Source organism: Camelus bactrianus, chromosome 8 (genome assembly GCF_048773025.1).
Source record: "Camelus bactrianus isolate YW-2024 breed Bactrian camel chromosome 8, ASM4877302v1, whole genome shotgun sequence".
NCBI lineage: Eukaryota > Metazoa > Chordata > Mammalia > Artiodactyla > Camelidae > Camelus > Camelus bactrianus.
Window position 1 is genome coordinate 8234371 of NC_133546.1, and position 20996 is coordinate 8255366.

A 20996-nucleotide genomic window follows, 5' to 3' on the forward strand; every position below is an offset into this window, starting at 1 on the left:
CAGCCCTGAGCCACCGAGCGGATCTCCCTGGGCCCGGTTGGGCAGTGCTGAGCATATGTGTGAAAAGCTGATTAACCTGTGTGGTCACGTGTTACACGTGTAAACATAAATCATTTTAATATTACATACTGTATAAAGATGGTGGGAAGAGAGATGAAAAGGTTTTCTTAATCTTCGTCCAACATACAGAGAAAAGTTACTTTTCAACACTGAATGCATTTCACTGAAGATTATAGGAAATAAGCAGCCATAGTGGCCACCAGGAGCTCTGCTTTTACCGTAAGAGACCCCAAATCTGGAGAGAAGGCCGAGGTTGGATGTGGCTCAGAAGGACTTCTGCTACTTGCACAGAGCACAGCCCCAGGAAGGAAGCCCTGCTGTGTGCGGGTGAGGAGACTCATGAGCGTTAAGGAAGGAGCCACGAGGGGTCAGGCTCTGCCTTCTTCCACGTGTTGCTTCAGAAAGTAAGAGTCAGTCCTCCGCGGCCAGGGTGAATCAGGGCCCTTTCAGGAGGCCCCGTGGGCTTCCCTCCATGCTGAGCTCGTCTCTGGCAGCCGTAGGTCTGGGTCAGCCTGACACCCACCCCTCACCCCTGCTCAGCCCCGCCTGAAGAGGATTCCCAGTAATCACTCTCCTTCGCTCCACCTTAAGATGCTGCAGGTACCTACCTCTGTGCTCCAGCTCCCTGGGCCACCAAGGACACCCTGCTCTATCTAAAAGGCAAATCCCAGTCATCTTCCAAATGGCCCCATTGCTTCTGAAAAGGGTACCTGGTTAGAGTGGCAGCAGGAACTGAATTCTACTCTTAGACTTACTCTGGACTTGCTTTATAAACTTGAGTCTCTGGATCTTGTTTCTTTCCCTAGTAAGTGGGGATAAGTAAATATGCATTCAGTCTAGTAAAGCTCTGTCTTAAAAGTCTGCTGAATCCAATGTTGAAAGACATTGACTCTATCACTGAGGCAGAGAAAGGACCAACACTCCCCTCAAGGCCGGGGCCCTACTAGGAAATGAACTTAGGAGCTGAGAACACACTCCCTTCCAAGACCCATCAACCCTGAAACACTACCACCATCTAAATTTTTTTTTCACGTATGAACATTGCCTTCTCCCTAAATGAGTGAATGAATATGTGTATGTACCCATCTCTGGGAAGCACATTTTATCACAGGAGGGAGAAGACAAAACAAAAGCACTCCGAGTACCAATGTCGGCAGCCAGTCATGGGGGAGAAAATTAAATACTTTCCCTGGACCAGCCTTTCACAGGACAAACACACCGACAGTCACAGGGAAGGGGAGAAACTGTCCGGCATGTGCCCTTTGCCCATTGAGGGCACTCAGCAAGCGGCGTGAGCACAGCTGCCCAGGCTGAGGACAGAAGTCCTGAGCAGTGTGACATCTTATCAGGGAGACTTTCCCTTCCATTATTCATAACATCTTTTCCTTCTAAAGAAAGAGGCTGGAGCAGGGGATAGGGACCCTGGGGAAGAGCCAAAGCCCTGGGCTGGCCAGTGCTGAAGGCTGACGTTGGTGACGGCCGGCATTGACACCAAAGGCTTCTGCTTTGGGGAGTAAGGCACATAGCAAGGGGTGAGGGAAGCTGGAGTCTGAAACTATCCCCAGGGATCTGAAACAATCTTTCATTACGGCCCAAATGTTAACAAACTCAGATGTCACCCACTCTAATCGGACATCACTGTGAGGCTTGGGGGCAGGGGGTGAGGGAGGGAGGTTCTTCTGAACTGAGAAATGGAAGACCTTCCGCCTGAAATAAAAAAGATGGGGACACGGATATCAGCCCCACGGACTGGCCTTCAACACAGGCAGAACTAATCCTTTTCTCACGCAGCTAGAGCTATGGGCTTTACTACCAGCAGGGACTTGGAGCATCACACGTGAAGGTACAGTAACAGCACAGCACATCTCAGCTCCCGCTCTCTTGACTCTCACTGAGCAGCTAAGCCCCACAACACCCCAGGGATGTGGAAACGGTCACAAGTCTCCTTGTACGTCTAGGAGAACCTAGGCCGCAGGAGCTTCATCAACCTGACCAGGGACCCTGCGAGAAGGGAGGGCAGACAGAAGATAGTCAAGGCAAGAACCCAGATCAGGCTGGCCCCACCTTGTCTTTCACTGAGAACACTTCCTGGGATGTTAGGGTGCTGTGCACACGGCGGCCCTCCTCCCTCCCTCCTGCAGGTGGGTCATTCTCCTTCTGTGTTCTTTCATCCCTTGGAGCCAGCAAGCTACCTTGGGGCGGGGAGTAGTCGTCGGAGTCGGTGTCGCTCTCGCTGCTGTCCTCCACCAGGAAGGCAGGGTAGTTCCAGGACATGCTGAGGATGCCCTCCGACTCGTGCAGGAGGAGGTGGGCCAGCATCCTGCCGTGACAGTCCATGACGATCACCTGCCCATCGGCCGTGCCAAACAGCACCTGCAACCAAGGACCAGCACCCATGATGGATGGGGAGAAAGGACTGCAGTTTCTGGCAAGCATCATCTTCCAACTTGTTTACCAGGACAAAATATATTTAGAACTGAAAAAAGAGACCAGTTAAGCAACAGAGGAAATACACAAAACATTAAGTAACAGAAACTTAGCAGCTATTACTGCAAGAATTTTTGTCCTCTATTACTGAAATGTGACCAATACTATAATAAATATATTCATTATGTTGTGTGACTGTTTCCAAATACCAGCAAAGTCATTTTTTGTGGGTTGCTTTTGTTTTGTTTTTGGGTTGGAGGAGGAGGGTTAGGAAGAGGATAATATTTACTTATTTTTCTTGACAAAGAAGCAGCAGCAGAAGTCCATTATTAACATTTTCTTAAATTTGGAAGAATGTTAGGTGTATGTAAGCATGTTTGTCTCATGTTTTATTTTACTGAGAATAATAATGGTGTTGACATATTTAATTAACAGTGTTCTAATGAATTAACGGTATTAATACATTCACTGAGTGCTGACTTTGTGCCAAGCACTATTCTAACAAGTCTACCTTGTTAATGGTCAAAGTCACCCTGGGAGATCAGTAGCAGCACTGCTGGCATGGAGCTTAGATGGTCCGCCGCCCCGTGTGCTGGGGGCAGCTCCTGGGGGTCCACCCTCAGCATAGGTGGGAGGTCGGCAGGCACACAGCTGGGGCCACCGCACAAGCACGGCAGAAGAAGGCTGGACAGGGTGAACCCCCTCCATCAGAGCAGCCAAGGAGCAGCTCATAGTTGCTGGAAGCCTCCCTGACAGGAGGTGTCATCCCGCTGACATCGCCGGGGGGACACTGGGGGCCCAGGAAGCAGGACCCCCATGGACGGCACACCACATTACCCTCTGCTCTGGGTGCTGGGTGCTCTGCAGCTTCTGTGTCTGTTGGCACTAAAATCTTTGTATCTCCTGTGTCTAATGAGACTGGGCTATCTGTCTGCAACTCACTGTGAGAACCAAGCAAATTATTTCCATTTTATAGATTCAGAAACAACTTGACAGAGGTCAAGTAAGTTGACAGAGTCACTAAGTGGTCAAGCCAGGGCTTTCTAACTAGAAAGATCAGGATTGTCACAAAAGGAAAGTTACTTAAGATTTTTTAGGTCCATACCTCTTTTTGCTTTTAACTTTGACATTAAGCTCCTTGAGGGCAAAGACTGTCCACAGGGGTACCCGCAGCATCAAACAGAGCTTGGGTACAGCAGTCACTCAGTGAGCATTTGCTGTTACTTAAGTGAATTAAAGTCACTGACAATCAAAAGTCAATCTGAGGACATAAATCCTGATGATGAGGCCAGGCTGGTTACTTGCAAGGGAAGATACATTTCATTTAAGTAGTAATAAGCTCATGGAATTTACAGAGCTCTTTTAGATAAACTAATTGTCCATCAAATATTCCTTTAAGCATGATCTACATTTTAACTACTGAAAAACCAAAAGGAAAAAAAAAAGTTAAAACAGTTTTCCCCCAGGGCCAGTGATGAATCACTATTAAATGCTGCTTAAACGAAAAAGAGACAAAACTAACTAGGAACACAGTAAAAATCATTTTAGAAAAAAACGAATTTTTTGGTTGCCAACAGAGAAAGTAAGTATTCACTGGCATAGCTATAAAGACCTCATGTGACAAAGGCAAAGGGATGGGGACACCGGAGCAGTGGGTCAGACCTGTGGAAGCTCTGGGAGAGGCAGGCACTGCACGTGCTGATTAAGCAGTTCTGAGTGAAGACAAATACGGAATGCGTCTTCTTGTAACTTCAAAGTAAAGATGTGTGGGAACCCCTGTGCCAGGCGACATTCCAGGAAGCTGGCTTCTCTTCTTCCCTGACCACATTCTCATTTGTTCAAGCACGTTTTAAAGAGTAGCCACGTGCCTTTGTGCAGGTGAAGGGGTTATTTCATCACTTACGACTTTGTTTCTAATACACACAGCTCATTAGCAGGCAACAGCAAACAATTATTCTTCTCAAGTACTCAGGATTAATATGTATCAACTCCAAACAAGTTCCCTGACCCCTCCCGTAATGGGTTCCCACGTTACCCTACAGTCCATTGGCACAGTCATCACTCACATCTTAACTACGTGATTAGCTGATTTGTCTGACTCCTGTGCTAGACTGCTAGCTTCCGAGGATGTGGACCATGTCTGCTCTGCTCCCTATGACCTCCCCAGGGCCTGTCATATTAGATGACACATGGCAATGGTAGTGTCTGTGGAGGGAGGGAGGAAATGCCTCTGCACTGAAGCATCTTTTGAGTAACACTCATATTTTTCCATTTTGGAGAACAACAGATACCATCTAACTCCTGAATAAAGGACTGGTGTTTTAATGAGCTTTCAGTGTTCAACATCACACTAAAGCAAAACAGGACAAAGAAAAAAAAAAAAAAAAGAACAGCTTCCAAATTCCCTATCATTAATCAATTCCAACTACAGGTCTCTTGGAAGATAATGCACATTAAGATCAGAGAGAGAGAAAAAAGGCAGCATTAAGTCTAGCCGTCAAGCAATGACGGAGGAAGTTACTCTGTTTTGGAACAAGCATGTCAGATAAGTGAAGAACACTGATACAACATAAAATCAGATTTTAAACATCTCCTCTATTACAAGTTCTTTTCATGCCTAATCACTTCCAATGAGATAAAGCTTAGACTTCAACAGAACAAGACAGAAAAGTCTAATAATGAATACACATATGGGCAAATGCATCAATCTCTGTGGTGTCTACCCTGATTTTTGTGCTCTGGATGGATGGTGCCGGCTTCTCTCTCCCAGGCTCTTTTTTGGGCTTGGCCCTAGGCCGTCTTCTCTCTCTAAGAGGTCACAAGTCACAGTCATGTCCATGACCTCAAGAACCCCATTCAGGGCTGGATCCCTGCCTGGGTCTCTCCCCTAAGCTCCAGACTCACACATCCAACTACCTACCTGCCACCTACCCATGGATGTGCCAAGGACAGGCCTGAGTCAACCTGTCCCAAATGAAACACGTGATCTCATCCCCACGCCCCCTGACCAACAACATACATAGCCAGGTCCTCTGCCAGCAAAGCCTGTGGCTTGTGTTTTGTCTCCAACATCCAGCAAAGTGTCTGGTACACAACAGGTGCTGAGATATCACATGTCAAGGCTTCTGGGATGCACCACACAAGAGTTCGTCTCACAAACCACGGCCCCCACAGCACTTTGAACTTTGCTTTGTTTTCACATGTCTGTTTTTCCCATTAAACAATGAGCTTCCTGAGGGCAGGTCTGCACCCCCAGCTTCTCATATGCTCCCTATCAGGAGTAGGTGCTCAGTGACTATTAGTAAATAAATTTCTGCCCACAGCCTTGGTCTCTGCCCAAGTTTTCTTACAAATGAAGCAACAACTTCTTTCCTTTCTTCTTTAAACTAAACTAATGCTCAAATCTTCTCCATAAAATTGGCCTCCAAAACATTTTTAGTTATGAATGATATAAGTGTGTTGCATATTTCTCCTGCTGTTTTCTCTGCTGGACTGCAGGCTTCACACAGGGGCAGGGACAATGTTCCCTTCATATGGTGTATACCAAGAACCAAAGAAACTGGTAGAAACATGCCCATCCTTAGGCTGTGCCAGTTCAGTGGCCGCCCCTCACTGCAGGGTAGTGTTTAATACCAATGCAATTTTTAAATAATTATGGTATCCACATATAATCTCATTTAAATGTACTCCTTTGTAAACTATCTTTAGAGCTAATTATTTAAAAATGTAATTATCACTAGTAATTTAAGATGAACCAAGCCACAAATCAAAAGAGGTAGAAGAGGATAGCAAATCTTTCAAAATATTTCTATTTTGGAACCAGTGATGATATACCACCAGGAGCATTATTTTTAGAGACTGGTACTCAAAATTCTTGAATAAAGACCGTATTTGGAAATTCCAACTATAAAAATACATCCTTCTATAAATGTTCACGTTTTTTGTGTAGACTTTAACTAGTAGCATTGGAACTAGTTATAAAAGGAGTTGACTTTTCTCCATTTATTTGCACCAGCAAAAAGATTACGACTTGCTAAAGGATCAGATGATGGTTAGCCTTTTTCAGCAATAACATATTTTCAAATTAAGGTATGTATATAATTCTTTTAGACATAATGCTATATATAGCACACTTAATAGACTAGGGAATCGTATAAACGTAACTTTTATATGCAGTGGGAAACCAAAAACTTTGTGTGTTCGCTTTATGGCAGGGGTCTGAAACCCAGCCCACAGTATCTCTGAGATATGCCTGTGGTCACTTCAGCCCCATTGGTGGCAAACGTCTAAATGGGCCACTGGGAGGGAGCTATGAAGGGACAAGCTGTGATGTCCCTTTGCTCTTTAGAAAGAAACTTCTGTTCTGAGATGCTGCCAAAGTAAAACTTTTTTTTGAAAGATCCCCTGTTAGGTTTCAGAATGCTAGTTTTCAAGTATGTTTCAAGGCCAGATTTGACTATTTTGCAACTAAGGAAATAGTCACTGAAATCAGACAGTTGTGAAAAACAGAACTGTTCAATTGATTAACAGAATATTATCTGATTCAAAAAAAAGATGAAATGTAATTTTACAATTGACTATAACAATCATTTCTAAAAACAGACATTTTAAGACTAATTCTGATACATATGGGAAAGAAATCTCAACCAAAATATGTAAAATAAAAATTTGTATCTTTGGGCTAAATGTAATTTTCAAGTCATTTCACCTCTTCACTGCAGAATAACTGCTTATAAACTAACCCCCATAAAGATGACAGACTACTATTCTACATTTAAAGACTTTTAAATAGAAGGAGATATTCTATCTGCCTCAGGCACTGAATCTGTTAAATAATTCCCATTACTAAAACATTCTTCCCCAAATCTTTCAGGCTCCATTTTTATGTTTATTCACCTCTTTAAGACACCCAAACATGATTCCTGGGGATGGCGGGTGGAGGAGTCTGACAACAGGACTAACTAAAAAACACATTTAACTAGGGTATCTCCAGAAGGATACACAGGTAACTGGAAACACCAATTACCTCTGGGGATCAGAGGCTTGGGGATATTGCAGGAAACGGAATTTTTCATCATATATCCCTTTGAACATTTAGAATTTTATACAATGTGTTAATAAACTATTAAAATATATTTAAGTATACACCGAATGAGGCAGAGAGAAATGTTTCAGGAATACGGCTCTCTATCAGATCTTTAGGAGCAGGTGAAAACGCCCGGAGTAGCCACTTACCACGTGGTCTTCGGGGGTGAATGTCCACCTTTAATTTGGGAAGGAAATGCTAAGTTACGCTGGAATTAGCCTGTTTGGGGTGGACAGCTGAAAACTACTGGGGGAACATCTTTTCCTTTGCAAAGGACGCAGGACGAGGAGTCAGCTGGCTGGGGGTCTGATTCTATTTTGACTTGTAACTACTCCTGTAACTTTGAACTGATCATTTACCTTTCTGAGTACTGTTTTCTTCTGTCACCTAAAAAAGTTACATCAGATGAGCTCTCAAATCCTTTCCTGTTTCAAAATGCTCCAAATCTTTAACCTTCCTCAAGAAAAGGGCTAAGAGGAAATGACTTCCTGGTCTGAGGAAATAAAAGTCTTCTGACTCAGCAGCAGCTGTCAGGGCACGTGGTGAAGGCAGCAGACACAGCAGCCCTTGTGACTGGTGTCAAGGATCAGCAAAGCTGGACACAAGTCAAGGAGGCAAGGGCAGATTTTAACCAGGAGTCACTGTGCAGTCAGGAAGAGCTGAACGCAACTCCCACTTGGGCAGACATGACTGGGCATCTTAAAGGGAGATGATAGTGTAGCGAGGAGGGAGGTAGGGGCTACCACGGAGTCAGGGAAGTGGGACTTTACAGAAGTGGGAGGCAGGGTGTGTCAGTGGGATTAAGCCATCTGGGTTCTGCTGACTGGTGCTTATGGAAGGTCCAGAGACTGGGAGACAGGGGCCCTACTTTCAGGTGTTGTCTGGAACAAACAGGACATTTTTGGCAGCCTTGAGCTTTCCCAGGCAAGAACATCAGGAGGCTTGAGTTGTCATCCTTAACTAAACGGCCCTGTGCAGAGAGAAACTATGCTAGTGTTTGCTCATGTCTGGGGGGGGGGGGGAGGGAGGGAGGGAGAGAGAATATGAATCTGTATGAAATCATTTGGTGGGGGGGATCTGTATGAAATCATTTGTGATGTGAATACGATATCCAGTTTACCTAGAACTATTTATTGAAGAGACTACCTTCCTCATTGTATATTCTTGGCACCCCTGTTGAAGATCAGTTGACTGTATACAGTTTATTTCTGTTCCGTTGGATTCTACACCATTGGTATTTATGCCAATACCACACTGTTTTATTTTGTGTCCTGCATTGTAATATATTTTGTAATCAGGACGTGTGATTCCATCAGTTTTGTTCTTTTTCACAACACTGTTTTGGTTATTCTAGGACTTTTGTGATTTCATTTGAATTTTAGGATTTCTTATCTCTAAAAAACGTCATTGGTATTTTGATATGGATTACATTGAATCTGTAGATGACTTTGAGTAGGACAGACATTTTAATGATATCAGGTCTTTCAGTCTATGAACACAGAATGTCTTTCCACTTACTGGTGTCTTCTTTAATTTCTTTCCTGAGTGTTTGATAGTTTGTACAAGCCTTTCATCTCCTTGATTAAGTTTTTTCTGAAGTATTTCATTCCTTTTGGTGCATTTGTAAATGGGACTGTTTCCTTCATTTCCTTTTTAGATAGCCCACTGGTAGTGTATAAAAATGCAACTAACTTTTGTATACTGGTTTTGAATCCTGAAATTTTACTGAATTTATTTATTCTACCAGTTTTTTGTGTATAGTCTTTCATGGTTTTCTACATATAAGATTACGCTATTACTTCTTCCTTTTCTATTTGAATGCCCTTTATTTCCTTTTCTTGCCAAAGTGCTCTAAGACTTGCTGAATAAAAGTAAAGTGAGTACGTATCATCTTGTTCTTGATCACAAAATAAAAGGTTTCAGTTCTTCACCACTGAGTATGGTATTAGCTGTGGAATTTTCATACATGGCCTTCATTATGTTGGAGTAATTTCCTTCTATTCCTTGTTTGTTTAAAGTTTTCTTATCATTAAATGATGTTGAATTTTGTCAAATGCTTTTGCGACATCTATTGAGATGATCATGTGGTTCTTATCATATATTCTGCTAATGTGGTGTATTACTTTGATTTTTATATGTTTCTATGAACATCCTTGCATCCTAAGGATACATTCCACTTGATTGTTGTGTAAGATCCTTTTAATGTGCTGTTTAATTTGGCTTGCTAGTGTTTTGTTGAGGATTTTTGAATCTATGTTCAGCAGAGATATTGGTCTGTAATTTTCTTATAGCCTCTTTGTCTAGCTTTGGTATCAGGGTAATGCTAGCCTCATAAACGAGTTTGGAAGTATCCCCTCCTTTTCAAGTTTTTGGAAGAGATTAGAAAGGAATAGCGTTAATTCTTCTTTAAACGTCAGGCAGCTGAGCCACCTGGTCCTGGCATTTTCCTTGTTGTTTCTGATCACTGACTCCACCTCCTTACTAGTTGCAGGTCTGTTCATATTTTCTATTTCTTCATAATTCAGTCTCGGCAGGTTAAATGCTTCTAGGAACTTGCCCATTTCTTCTAGGTTATCCAATTTGTTGGTATGTAACTGTTCGTAGTAGTTGCTAATGATCCTTTTTCTGTGACATCAGCTGTAACGTCTCCTCTTTCATTTACGATTTGATTTGAGTCATCTATCTTTTTAGTTAATCTAGCTAAATGTTTATCATTTTTGTTAATTTCTTTCAGAAAATCAACTCTTCAGTTTCATTGATTTTTAAATTCTTTCTTTCTTCCATTGCATTTTATTTCTGCTCTAATCTTTATTATTTCCTTCCTTCTGCTAACGTTGGGCTAAATTGTTTTTTCTACTTCTTTGAGGTATAAGTTAGATTGTTTATTTGAGATCTTTCCTCCTTTTTTATTGTAGGTATTTATTGCTATAAACATCCCTCTTAGGACTGCCTTTGCAGCATTCCATAAGTTTTGGCATGTTGTGATTTCATTTTCATTTGTCTCAAGGTATTTTCTAATTTCCCTTTTGATTTCTTCTTCGGTCCACTGGTTAACCAAGAATGTGTTCTTTAACTTCCACATATTTGTGAACTTTCCAGTAGAACTTCTGCTATTCATTTCTAGTTTCAATCCTCTGTGATCAAAAACATAATGTGATACAATTTCAAATTTCTTAAATTTGTTGAGATTCTTTTGTAACCTAACAAGTGATCTATCCTTGGAGAATATTCCTTGTGTGTTTGAGAAGAATATATATTCTGCTTTTGTTGACATGTTCTACATCTGTCTGTTAGGTCTACTTGGTTTATAGTGCTGTTAAAGTTCACTGCTTCTTCATGGATTCCATCTGGATGTTCTATCTAGTATTGAGAGTGGAGTAGTGAGGTCTCCTACCATTACTATATTGCTATCTTTCCTTTCAGTTCTGTCCATATTTGCTTTATATACTAACAGTGTTTAATATATTTAGAAACTCTAATGTTGCATGAATATATACTTATAATTATTATACTTCACTGATGAATTGATCCTTTTGCCTTTATATAATGTCTTTCCTTATCTCTTGTAGCAGCTTTTTTTTTTTTTGAATTTGGGTACAATTTTTAATTCAAATCTATAGACGTATTTTATTAACCTTTCAATTCTTTGTTATTGTTTTTCATTGTTGCACCTTTTTAAAATTGAAGTACAGTTGATTTACAACGTTGTGTTAGTTTCTGATGTACAGCAAAATGATTCCGTTATATATGTGTGTGTGTGTGTGTGTGTGTGTGTGTGTGTGTGTGTGTGTGTGTATATATATTCTTTTTCCTATTCTTTTCCATTATAGGTTGTTACAAGATATTCCTTCTGCTATATAGTAGGACATTGCTGTTTATCTATTTTATATAAAGTAGTGTGTATGTTAATTACAAGCTCCTAATTTATCCCTCCCCTGCCCCTTTCCCCTTTGGTAACCATAAGTTGGTTTCTATGTCTGTGAGTCTGTTTCTGTTTTGAAAATAAGTTTATTTGTATCCTTTTTCTTTTAAGATTCCACATATAAGTAATATCATATAATATTTGTCTTTCTCTGTCTGACCTTCTTCACTTAGTATTATGGTAATCTTGTGACAGTTTTTAAGTTAACATCTATTTTGTCTGATACATAGTCACCCTTGTTCTCTTTTGGTTATCGTTTACATGGAATAACTTTTTCCATCCTTCACTCTCTGCCTGTATACAATCTTAAATCTAAAGTCAGTCTCCTACAGGCAGCATATAGTTGGATGTTGTTTTTTTCATCCATTTAGCTATTTTGTGTCTTTTTCTTAGGGAGTTTAATCCACTTTACATTTAATGTTAATTACTGCCAGGGGAGGACTTATTATTGCCATTCTGTTAACTGTTTTCTGTCAGTCTTACAGTTCTTTCATCCATCTTTTCCTCTCTGGCTGTCTTCCTTTGTGTTTCAGATTTTCTATATCCATATGCTTTCAGTCCTGTCTCTTTTTTCTTTTGCATATCTCTATAGATACTTCCTTTGTGCTCACCATGGAGCTTACATAAAAGAAATTACAGTCATGTCAGTCTATTTTAAACTCATAACAACTTCAGTTTCATAAAAAAATTCTACTCTTTTATTTCTTCCCTCCTACTGCATTTTGTTACTGATGTCGTAATTTATATATTTTATATATTTATTTTTATTTTTATATTGTACATCCTCTGACATATTTGTATAATTGTAGTTATTTTTAGTAGTTGTCCATTAACTTTTATTAGAATTAAAGGCGATTTACCCACCACCATTACAATGACAAAATATTCCCTATTTATCTATATCTTCATTAGAGTTTTGTACCTTCATATGCTTTCATGTTGTTTATCATCCTTTCATTTCAACTTAAAGAACTCCCTTTAGCATTTCTTGTAAGGTAGGTCTAGTGGTGACAAACTACACCGACTTTTATATATCTGGGAAAGCCTTTATCTCTCCATCATTTCTGAAGGACAGTGTTGCCAGATATAGCATCCTCAACTTGCAGTTTTGTTTTTTGCTTTTTTTTTTTTCCATTTGGCACTTTGAATACATAGTCATATCTCCTTCTGGACTGCAAGGTTTCTGCTGAAAAATTCACTTACAGTGTTATGGGAGTTTCCTTCTATGAGACAAGTTGCTTTTCTCTTGCTGATTTCAAAGTTCTCTTTGCCTTTGGATTTCTGACAATGTGGATTTCTTTGAGTTCATCTTATTTGGGATCCATGAGGGACCCCGAAACTGGATGTCTATTTCCTTCTGCAGATTTGGGAAGTTTTCAGTCATTATTTCTTTGAATAAGTATTCTGCCCCTTTCTCTCTCTTTTCTTCTGAGACTCCCATGATACATATGTTGGTTCACCTGACAGTGTCTCACAAGTCTCTCAAGCTTTCTTCACTCCATGTCACTTTTTTTTAACCTCTGTCCTATTATTTTATTTTTTAAATTTTTATTTATTTATTTATTTATTGAAGTATAATCAGTTACAATATGTCAGTCTCTGGTGTACAGTATAATGTCCCAGTCATACATATGCATACATATATTTGTTTTCATATTCTTTTTCATTAAAGGTCATTACAATATATTGATTATAGTTCCCTGTGCTATACAGAAGAAATCTGTTTTTTTAATCTATTTTTATCCATAGTAGTTAATATTTGCAAATCTTGAACTCCCAAATTTATCCCTTCCCACCCTTTTTTCCCCCTAGTAACCATAAGATTGTTTACTGTGTCTGGAAGTCTGTTTCTGTTTTGTAGATGAGTTCATTAGTGTCTTTTTTCTTTTTTTAGATTCCACATATGAGTGATAGCATGGTGTTTTTCTTTCTGGCTTACTTCATTTAGAACGACGATCCAAGTTGATGCGAACAGCATTATTTAATTTTTTCTTATGGCTGAGTAGTACGGCATTGTATTAATATACCACAACTTCTTTATCCAGTCCTCTGTCAATGTACATTTAGGTTGATTCCATGTCTTGGCTATTGTATACAGTGCTGCTATGAACACTAGGGTGCATGTATCTTTTCGAATTAGTTCCCTCTGGATATATACCCAGAAGTGGGATTGCTGGATCATAGGATAAGTCTATTTTTAGTTTTTTGAGGAATCTCCACTCTGTTTTCCATAATGGTTACGCTAAACTACATTCCCAACAACAGTGTAGGAGGGTTCCCTTTTCTCCACACCTTCTCCAACATTTACCGTTTGTGGACTTTTTAATGATGGTCATTCTGACTGGTGTGAGGTGATACCACATTGTGGTTTCGATTTGCATCTCTCTGATAATCAGTGATATTGTATCTCACTTTTTTTTCTCTCTGACTAGATAACTTCCAATGACCCATCTTCAAGTTTGCTGATTCTTTCTACTGCTTCACCTAATCTGCTGCTGATAACTTGCAGTGTCTTTTTCATTTCATTTATTGTACTCTTTAGTGCCGTAATCTCTAATTTAAAAAAAACACTTAAAAACTCTTTGTTGAAAACCTCACTTTGTTTACACACTGTGCTCTTGACCTCTGAGCATCTTTGTGACTGCTATTCTGAGTTCTCTGTCAGGTAAATTATATATTTTTGTTTCACTGGGGTCAGGGGCTGGAGATTTATCTTGTACCTTTGTTTGGGACTTATTTCCCTGTTTCTTCATTTTTCTTGACTCTCTGTGTTGGTGCCTGTGCATGAGACAAAAACAGCCACCTTTCCCAATCTTCATGGACTAGGACTATAAAAAAAGAAGACCCTCACAATCAGCCCTTTCAGAGACTCTAGTGGTCTCTCAAGCCATCATGCTGGTCCAAACCACCGTCTTTGTTCTTAGTGGCCCCAAGACATCTAGGGTATGCTGGTCCTGTCAGTGCTCCAGGACAGAAGCCAGTCCCTTGAGCAGCCCTGAGAAAATCTGGAACATTGGATATATGGTCCAACTCCTTCCCTCCCAAGGTAGGTGCTGGAATCTGTGGTTTTTCACCAGCTCATGCTGCACTGGGCCAGGAGGAGGGGCTGTAATGAGTTCTAGTTCAAACTGCCATCTTTGTTCTCAGTGGCCCCCAGGTGTCCTACCAGCCCTTTGAGAAAGGTGAGACAGAAGCCAGTGGCTTAGGCCACACCCAGAATAAAATCAGAACATCAGATGTACGGTCCAGTTCTTCCCATCTCTTCCCAAGGAGAAGCTGAGAGCTAGTGCCTAATCACATGGCACTTTGCCAGGGGTAGTGATTTGGGGGAAAGTTTTCAATTAGCAATAATCACGCCTTGGATAAACCTCATTGGCTATGATACTGCCACTGCGCAAAGCTTGACAAGAGGGTACCTCAAATTTTCCTACCAGCTCGAATGTGGCTGGTTTCACACACACCTGTGGTGCAGAAGGCTCTCAACTAGTTTCTGGATTTCTCACAAAGGGAATTAGTCTGTGTATTGTTGATTTGGTGTGTCTGTTGAAGAAGGGAGGCTACAGGGCTTGCTATTCTGCCATCTTGCTAATGTCAGTCCTGCTCAACATATTCTTTAGAAGGTGTACTTAATAACAGCCAGTGAACATGAATAATTGCCTCCTATCTTTCATTCTTAACCTAAATCATTAAATGTAAATTTCAAGAAAGCTTTTTTATTTAGAATATTTTATAATTTATATATATTGAGAGTTTTATATAGTGATTCATCAATGATCTCAGTCTAGAGATAACAGAGCAATTTAATTTTTAAACATCTTAATTGCCACTGTTACTCAACCAAAATAGCACAAAACAGTACAAACACAATAGTTTCACCCATTTTTGCTAAATAAATGTATATTCTCCTGTGAAGAGCTCAACAGAATATCCAGAATACATACAAATAAAATCTAAAAAAATTTTAAACGTTGTTAATAATTCTATAGACAGCCATAAAGGGTGGAGGCCATCTCCTGACTTCCTTTTCTGAATATGTTTCCATTATTTTCTTTGTTACTCACATCCTCTTTGCCTATTTTGGCAAGAATCATTTCTACATTACATTCAGTTCAAGACTTAAAATAGAGATGGGCTTCCCTTTTACTGTAGTTTTTAAACTATGTGCACCACTAAAAAGTCATGGGAAAATCTAATGGGGAGGGAGGGAAAAGAGTCACTCTTCCCACTGGTTTAGAGTAAGTCTAATTTCAAAGCTGTGTTCCCACAAGCCACTAGGTAGGAACTCTACTGTGCAGGTCCTTTAACCTACTTACAGTTCATTCACCATTGAGGTCTTCAGAATTAGAATGGTTCACTGAGTTGTTGACTCCAGTAAGTTTGTGGATTACAAAAATAGTAATAATAAATAATTTCAGTACAAGAGCTTGTGTGAGAGAGATTTCTATGTTTTTTTCCCTGCTGTGTTAGCACAATGGCTTTCACGTCTTCCCAGGGGTGCTAAGACCCATGCAGTTCCTACAATTACCACCTGAAAGGACGAGGCGTGGGCTCTCTGGGGGAAGTGAGAGCGGCACTGCAGGGGCAGTCGGCTGAGTCTCTGCGAAGCCAGCACTACACAGCCAGCAGAGGAAAATGTCTCCTTACAGGGAACAGAACACTCCTTGCGAATAATAAATTGTGATTCTTTTCATTTTTGTTTTGTTAAGTTTGACTTTTTTTAATATCAAAGAGTGGGCCTCTATCTAAGAGGCAGTCATTACCTGTATGTCAAATATCAGTAAATTACTTTTCATTTATAAAACTGTGGTGGCAACATCACACTTTTAGCTGAGAAAACTAAGCCTTACATTGCTTTTTAAAGTTTCCTTTATAAACCGTTTCCTCTCTGACAGTGCAAGACAAAGAAAAACTTCAGAATGACCACCCATCTCTTCTGGTGCAACAGATGTCCTCCTTTAAAGCCATGGCTAATCCAAGCTCCAGACAAATTACTCATTTTAATCTGCAAGAACCTCCTTCAAAGTAAAGAAAAGAGGCAGTGTGATAACAGCATTGTGGTTACGGAAGGAAACCTCATATTTTGAAGAGATTTATAATGAAGTAAGTATGGGTGAAAGGACATGCTATCTGGGATCTGCTTTAAACATAGCACAGGGGAAAAAAAGAATAAAGGGATAAAACAGCATATGTGGTAAAATATGTGGGTTCTTTATTCTATTTATTTTTGATGTGTTACTGAATTTTTAATAAAGTTTTAAAAATTATATAATTTAAAAACCCCAAGAATCATTTATCACTTACAATACTTTCAGGGAGTTAGCAATCTACTTCAATTCTATATTGGTACCTTAAACATAACCTTATATTTCAAAATAAAATGAATAATTATTCTTTGCAACTGACTACTATAATGTGTTAAAAACATTAAGTGTATATTACTATCTCTAATAGTTCCTTTTTCATCAATTAATATCTCAGAAAAGATTTGTATAATAATAATTTAAATTTTTTACTTTTTAAATTATTAGGACTAAATGAATTAATCCTGCACTGAAAATATCCCCTTTACCGATTCTGCTACATCACTTGAGTTCTGACTCCAATCTATTCCCAAAGGCAAGTAAGGTCGTATTTCTTGCAAAGTGTGTACATAAAAATGGCTTTCATTTCACACAGGCACAAAGGGTGCTTTTAGTGATTTTTCTCATTGTTGTCCGTGTCGTGGTACTGAATGCATTTAGAGTTGTTGTACAAATACTGGTGGTCTCAGGATCACTGATCACATCAGCAGACACCAGACACTGATCAGGAGGGTCCACGTTTTGTGAAAAACCTCCTTTCAGCTGATGAGAGGCAGCCTGGGACCCACCATTTGTATCCCAGATCAAAAAGAATAAACCTTCTCTCTTCCTAAGTTAAAAACAACAAAAACAACAAAATAACACACCAGGATGGAGGCCAGAGAAGAAGATTTCACCCCACTCACACCTGCATGTGCTAAGATCTGAGAAATGGAAAGTCGTGTCTTGGGGCTATTTAAGATGTACCAACCAAGACTCTTTCTAGTTTATTTGCAATCATGGTTTAAAGTACCTAAGAAAATATTAGGTCTATTTAAGTACTTAAGTCCTCCTTTTAAAGAAAGTTCTAGTATTTACAAACAAACATTATCTCTACTGATGGAAAACGAAAGCCTGGACATTTAGCAAAAAGATGTTTTGGGTAAAGAATTCTCATTTCACACCAAACTGCCTTCTGAACAAGGACAATTTCTACAGAATATTCTTTCAAATAGAAAAGATTCCCTTACAGGAATATTTAAAGTAAAATTATGATGAAAAAAACTCAGTTCCCGAAACTTTAAAATCTCATATATAAAGTGAAGAATACCTGTGTTTCATTAGGGCTGTTAACATCAGCAGCAAACACTTTAACATTCCAGCTATGTGACAAATGCTTCTTTCCTAACAGAACATTCCAAAGGAGAAACCACTGGTTATTTTATTATAATTGAAGGTCAAGCATAATATGTGTCTACTGAAATCATAGGTTTCACTTGTAAGATTGGGGGTATAAATCTTTTGGAGTAGAAAATTTGTTTTTATAGCTCTACTTCTCTCTCTTCTATTGTATAGGATTGTTCTCCTGTTTTCTAAGTTCATCACCACCACACAATATCCTCTGCCATGTGATTTAATCATAGTTTATACCTGTCATCGCCTGGATAAACTCTACAGAGTAATTATCAGTACTTCTAAATTTTATTAAGAATATTTGCCTTCATAATTTTAAAAGAATATCTACTTGTGTCCTCATTAAAAGAAATGAGTCTTAAAGTTTCTTTTCTGTGGCTATAAACTTCCTAAATGTAACTCCAGGATGTTCATCATGAATTTTTTTTAATATATTTTTATTGAAGTATAGTCAGTTTACAATGTTGTGTTGATTTTCTGGTGTACAGCATAATGTTGCAGTCATACCTATATTCATTTTCATATTCTTTTTCATTATAGGCTACTATGAGATATTAAATGTAGTTCCCTGTGCTATACAGTAGAAACTTGTTAGTTTATCCACTTTATATACATCAGCTAGTATCTGCAAATCTACCGCGGCCCACCCCCAGCAACCACAAGTTTGTTTTCTATGTCCATGAGTCTGTCTCTGCCCCGTAAATAAGTTCGTTTGTCTTTTTTATTTTTTTAGATTCCACATATAAGTGATATCTTATGGTATTTTTCTTTCTCTTTCTGGCTTCTCATCATGAATTTGTACTGGGAGTGATGTCACCAAGATGGTGTAATAGTTGTTCCTGACTTCGCTCCCCTATACAAAAACAACAACTAACATCTATTCAAGGACACAATGCCATTGAGAGAATCCCAGAACACAGCGGTGAGGAGGAGCACCCCCCGAACAACAAAGACCAAGTCTGCACTGTGGTGATGGTGGTGCATAATCCACTTACAACTCTAGTGTAAAAGTGAAAAAAAAATGAATATATGTCATAGGCACACTGGGTAAAGAGGAGAATTTCAGAATATTACACTGAAAAATCTGTTGGCTCAGGATAAGAAAGAATCCTCATTACTGTAAAGAGATGGAAGAGAGAGAAAGAGAAGGGCCAATATGACATAGGAAGAAAAGATGAAAAAAAGTTTGGGGTCTGTGAAGATGGCATCAGTCCTATCCTGCCGTCCTCAGGCAGCAGCGCAGGGACACCATGCCAGGAGACAAGACCATGTCATCTAGAAAAGGATTTCATCCAAGGAAATCACGTAGATTTTCTTGGTAGGATATCCTAATATCTAGTAATTCTCACTAGGTTGAATTTTCTATATCATGGATCAAGATTAAACCAACAATGATTCATATTCAGAAACTGTTTTTGGATTTGAGTAGGAAGAAGAAATCAGTTATTAGAATCCTCATTCAAACTGCTTTCTAAAGGAGGGACAACCACACAGTCTGAAAAATTTAAAAACAAAACAAACAAAAAACCTAAATCTAACCAGCCTTAACTGATGTAAGACTCCACACCAGTATCAGCAGATGTGAAAAACCAAAAAATTAGACTTTTCTGTATAAACAGTTACGAACGAAAAACTAACGCTGGGTCCTCCCAGGGCAGGACGTGTGGGGTGAACCAAGAATCCCTTTCATGTCTCTGTGGTACCTGGGGGTGGGAGGAAATGTGACAATCCCTTAGGCAAGGCCATGGACTTAATCAGCACCAGGCAGAGAGGAGAGGGAAGCTGGCGCTTCTAGAGAAAGCATCCTTCGCACACTCACTGCAGCCTGCTCCAGTGCTGCACCCAGTCCTGGGCTGCAGGAACAGCAAGGCGTGGTCCCCTTCCCTCACATCTGGTAAGAAAGAAGACATGCAACCAACAGTTACAGCGCAATGTGGAAAATGTTACAAAATGTGCTCTTGGTATACAGGAGGTGCTGCTGGAACACTGAGAGAGAGTCTAACTCTGCATCGGCTGGAGTAGAAAAAAGGTGGCGGGGGCAGACTGCACAGACGAGGCGATGTTTGAGTTGACCTATCAAGGATGAGTGGAAACTGACTGGACAGACAAGGGGCAAGAGCAGAAGGAACAGCATGTGCAAAGGCAGGAAAACAATGAGAGTTTAGGACACCAAACTAGTCCACTCCGGCGAGTGTGGAGGGGGAGCGGGGCAGGAAGAAGGCTAGAAAGGTATGAGGGGCGGCAAATGGGCGGACACCTTCCTAAACCCCAGTCAATGACAGTAATGGGCCTGAAACTCTAACAGAGAACTGGAGAGAGGAGGTCAGCAGGCAGAGAAGTCAACATCCAGAAATTGGATACAGATGGGCACATGTAAGTGAGAGTGGGCCAGAGCCCCACCTACGGCAGGGAAGGCAGGAGCAAACCGATTTGTATCTCCTTCCCAGGTGGAGGTGAGGGACGGGGGGGGGGGGGGGAGACAGGACTGGCTGGAAGTCTTGAAAGGGAACTGTTAGCCCTCCGCATCCTCTCTCCCAGCCACACAGGCAGGTGCACATCCTACTCTCTGAAGGGGCTGAACAGACAAAGTATGTCATCTTGAAATTTAAAACACTCTGAAGATGTGTTCCATCAAAATGAGGGGACAAACCACAAAAATAAGGGTGTGATCTCACAAATCAGGGATCCTAAGGCAGGGGGAGGTGAGGGAATGGGTGCGCAGCACGCCGGTGTGCTGCAGGGCCAAGGGCCACCGGCTGAGGCCGGAGCAGGTGGCCGAGGGCCCTGGGAGGGAGATAAGTGAATCGGACACACCACTTGGAGTGGTAGAACAATTCAGAGGAGATTTTCCATTTTTTGGAGAGCATAGGGATTAATTTGTGATTGGTATATAGACAACTAAGCAAATAAATTAGGTAATTTTACTAATTCTGGAAAAAGCAAACGACTGTACAAGGAAGACGTGAAGACTGAGCACACTGGGAGGGTGGGAGGCAGGGGGAAGGAGGGTGGCCGTGGAAGGGAGCGT

General features: G+C 40.4%; 1 protein-coding gene and 1 pseudogene across 1 annotated transcript in view; both read right to left on the bottom strand.

Annotated features, from left to right (window-relative positions):
* Window positions 1-20996, bottom strand: part of TULP4 (TUB like protein 4) — a 209443-nt gene that overhangs the window by 44910 nt on the left and 143537 nt on the right. The window contains exon 5 of the mRNA XM_074368075.1: window positions 2253-2433. Within this exon, the coding sequence (XP_074224176.1) occupies window positions 2253-2433 (181 nt within the window). The remainder of the gene's footprint in view (window positions 1-2252; window positions 2434-20996) is intronic.
* Window positions 14770-14897, bottom strand: LOC123619869 (U4 spliceosomal RNA; annotated as a pseudogene).